General features: G+C 35.2%; 1 protein-coding gene across 1 annotated transcript; it reads right to left on the bottom strand.

Moving 5' to 3' along the window:
• Positions 1 to 557: 557 nt before the first annotated feature.
• LOC141345376 (hemagglutinin/amebocyte aggregation factor-like) lies at positions 558 to 3,757 on the bottom strand. The gene is made up of 5 exons (XM_073850232.1): positions 3,703 to 3,757; positions 3,538 to 3,610; positions 2,363 to 2,548; positions 2,139 to 2,285; positions 558 to 603 (listed from the first exon to the last, which is right to left on the bottom strand). Exons 1-5 carry the CDS (start codon positions 3,755 to 3,757, stop codon positions 558 to 560), a joined length of 507 nt encoding a protein of 168 aa, XP_073706333.1.
• Between the last annotated feature and the right edge of the window lie 362 nt (positions 3,758 to 4,119).

The raw sequence follows: 4,119 nt of genomic DNA, 5'->3' as shown, positions 1-4,119 counted from the left end.
AACTGAACTGACGATGATATCACTGAATTCATTGATGAACTGCTTTTAACTGAAAATTGATTGTTACAATAATGCGTTACTTACGCACTATTGTGCTGTTTAAATACTGTGCAGTTGCTTTGACACAATCTGTATTGTAAAAGGCGCTATATAAATAAAGGTGACTTGACTTAAGACTGGATTAAGATTTTTTTTTTTTTAATTGTAAGGGAATACAATTTGTTTAAACATACATAAGCCAAGTAAAAATTAGGCTTTGTTTTTATGTAGTATTTAAGCCTACGTGACCACAGATACATTTTAACAACCCCAGTGTGCTGGAATGAATTATAGTATTGTGTAAAAAAAAATTAATAAAATAAGCCAGTGTCTGGATTTGGCACATTTAGAGATTAATTAGTTGGTCAAATCAAAGATCATGTCACTGCAAATGTAAAATGCAGGATTTAATCCAATGATTTCAGCCTATCGACTCACACAGATTAGGGGTAGTGTTTGTTTTCAACATTTATTTCAGAGAATATTCATCATGAACTGTAAAATACTGAATCTGGGAATCAGCGGTTTTCCTTGACACAGTACTTGTACGCCCATCGCCGATCTCTGAAAGTACAACACATTAGTGACTAACAGCGCTCACAGTCTATTGTCTAATAAGTAGGGCCGGGACTCGATTTAAAAAAAAAAATTAATCTAGTTAATTAGAGGCTTTGTAATTAATCGCATTTTAATCGCATATAAATATTTGACCTGAGAACAGTGAGAAGTAAGTTTTTTCATATGGATTTTTAGTATACCATTGAATAATGACTGAATACATAAGCTTAAGCAACAAAATACTGTTTATTTTTGTTCAACCAAGTCCAACAGACCAGTGCAATATTGCCATTAAATGTAGCAATAGGATACAGTGTTTCCCCTAGGTTTCCATACTTTTTTTCTCGGTACTTTACCCTACTTTGTGTAATAACGAAAACATTTATCTCAGTGAAAAAATAAATCCAAAACTCTCTATTTTAACATTTTGAACAATAGGGCTTTACAATCTTTTGCTATTTCTTGTGTTTTAATTTCTCATAATCAACTGAAAGCATAAACATTTATTTTTAATCAAATGAAAATAAAACTTTTTAATTTTTGGCAAACAAACAGAGGTTTGCTGTTAAAATCAATAAATAATAATAATTTAATATTTAAATAAAAATCGTAGTAATTTTTTCTACAATTAAGTGGTTAATTTTGTTATATTTATTTTTTATCATATAGGCTATATTGTTTTTTGTCTATTTAAATAGGAATATTGTTCTGTTTCATGTTAAACCGTACTTTTATTTTGACAGGTTGCCGTGAAGTTTCTGTGTGTAAAGTATGATATGATGCTAGTTCTCAAATGAAACGGTAAAAGTGACACTGACAGTAGCTTTGGAGATTGAGTCTGTTCATTTGAGATGCAATCAGGAGCATCACGCGTGCAGTTTAAAAAAAAAAAAAAAAAAAAAAAAAAAAAAAAAAAAAAAAGTGTCTCTGCCATTCTAACATAAATAGGCAAACTTTACATGCAGGATTCATATTAAAACGGTCTTTTTGCATTTCAGTTTTCACAGATACTAGTCGATATCGCGATTTGAATTAAGTGACAGACCAACTTTTGATTTATCAATCCAAAAATAGACGAATTTAGGTGGCATTCCGCGCTATAGTAAATTCGGTTTTTATGAATTGAGTCCGCGATCTAGTCCGTGTTTTCTTGGAGACATTGTAAACGCGCCCCCCTAAGATGATGGGAAACACTGGGATATTTAGAAATATACTAGCCTAGATTTCAGAAATTCAGGTACCCTATAGTTAGGTAGACCTTCTGTAAAAGCATTGAGGTGATACTTGAGGCTCGATGTGCTGCGGTGATATGCGCATTCCTTTGTCTGAACGCTAGTTGGTGCTCCAGTATAATCGGTCTGCTGAAACTCATCCAGTGAGAAACGTTCCGCGGTGCAAAATTAAGTGCGATTAAAATGCGTTAAATTTTAACGCGTTATTTGTGTAATTAATTAATCTAAATTAACGCGTTAAAGTCCCGGCCCTAGTAATAAGCTTTGCATAATGTTTAGAAACAACAGGAGTAAATAAATTATACCCACTCTGGTTCATTTCGATGGTAGCTATGAACGCCCACCAGAACGTTCCCGGAGGGCACAGCCCAGTGGAAGTACTCATCGTAGTTGTTCACGTATGTGGTCCAATGACAGCTCGCAGAAACCAGACTGTTACAGCAGTAAAATTTCCAGCTGTGTGAAAACATGGTATTAGCATCAGCACAAGTGAGTCAAAGTTTACAGATGAGAATCAGTCGATCAGAGCTCACCGTCTGTCCTCATGGGTGTTGCTGTGGTAGCTGCTCATTCCTGCGATCACATGTTGTGCTGAACACTCAAAGAGGAGCAATTGGTCAAAGTCGTTGACGTAATCTGTCCAGTAACATCCTTTCTGGCCGTAGGTGTCTTGACAGCTAAAGTCCCAAACTCGGTCCTCACGATCATTGTTGTGTTCACTTTGTTAACACAAGTTGGAATGGAGAAAGAAAGTGGTGATTCAACCAAAAGTTGTCAACAGTGATGCATTTGTTTCCGCTTGGTATTCGTTTTCAATGTTTCACCTTTCAGGAATTTCCTGATAGTTTACTCACCCCCATGTCTCTCAAGAGGTTCTAGTTATTAATTCAATCACCTTTTTTTTTTAGGAAAACAACCCAGGATTTCTCCATATAGTGGACTTCAATGTTGCCCAATGGACTGAAGGGTAATAATGCAGTTTTAAAGCAGCTTCCACACGATCCCAGCAGAGAAATGAGAGTCTTACCTAGTGACACATCTGTTTTTGTAATTACAATTTATATACTTTAACCTCAAATGCTCATCTTGTTCTGTGATGGGCATGTATGCTTTCTCTCCGTGCACTGTGGTTTACTACAGTTAATAAAAGCTGCAGAAGTACTGACCCAGTGTTTACAAAGTGAAAGTGTGAAGGTCAAACACCCTTTACAAAAAAAAAAAAGACGATTTTGAAATTAGAGGAGCAAGATAGAGATTGGGGTTTTTGACACATCCTAACAACCTTAAAACAGTGCACAGAGTAAGCATGTGCATCGCAGAGCTATAAAATGAACATTTGTGGTTAGAAATTGTATAAATAAAGAAAATGACTGAACATTTTGCTAGATAAGACCCTTATTCAGTGGATGGGATTGCGTTGAGCCCTTTGGAGCAGCATTGAAGCTGCATTTTTAACCATTAATCCGTTGAACACCATTGATAGACAATTCCTGGAATGTTTTTCTCAAAAAACGTAAATTTCCTGCAACTGAAGAAAGAAATACATGCATATCTTGGATGACATGGAGAGGAGTAAAATTATCTGGAGTTTATCAGTCCTTTGAACTGATATTTGTGGGTGCCATCTGCCAAAAATCTGTTTGTTTTTTTTCAGGTGGAATCTGCATTCAACTCAAATGAGCAGAACACATTAATAAGCACTACTCACCTCGCTATGGAGGATATTGACTGGCTTGTAGGACAGACAAAATTTAGAGCATCATCATAGTTGTTCTTCCAGCCTGAGTAGAGATACATATCAAACCCAATTCAGTTTGGAATATGTTCGAATATCAAATAACACAAAAAAGCTTATGCTACTAAAGTAACCAACCTTGTCCAGTGGCCAACAGTCCAGTCAGCAGCAGAAGCAGAGGAACGGTCTTCATGGTGTTCAGAGATGCAAACACAATTTGTGGTGTTTATTGTCCTGATTGCGTTCTTTTAAATGCTTTATCACGTGATTGAATCCAGCAGCAGCCAATCGCGAGTCTGAGGCAAAACATAAAAACTTTATAGACCAGTGAAATCTAAATATTTATCTTAGTTTTTTTTTTTTTTGTTTCTTTTTTTTTATGTAATTCGGTGTTATCAGTTTGTGATTTATTTGAAAACAGCTCAAAATTAAATTACATATAACGTTACACTGAAAAAAGTGCACAAGGCATGTCGTTACTCTAAAGAAATTGTTATAATTTTCTGTCTAGCCATCAGTATTATGTAAAACAGTTTGGTTTATTCAAAATAAAAG

This window comes from Garra rufa, chromosome 11, assembly GCF_049309525.1.
Source record: "Garra rufa chromosome 11, GarRuf1.0, whole genome shotgun sequence".
NCBI classification, from domain to species: Eukaryota; Metazoa; Chordata; class Actinopteri; order Cypriniformes; family Cyprinidae; genus Garra; species Garra rufa.
Note: the sequence above shows the minus strand (reverse complement) of the source record. Positions and strands in the feature narration are given on the sequence as shown.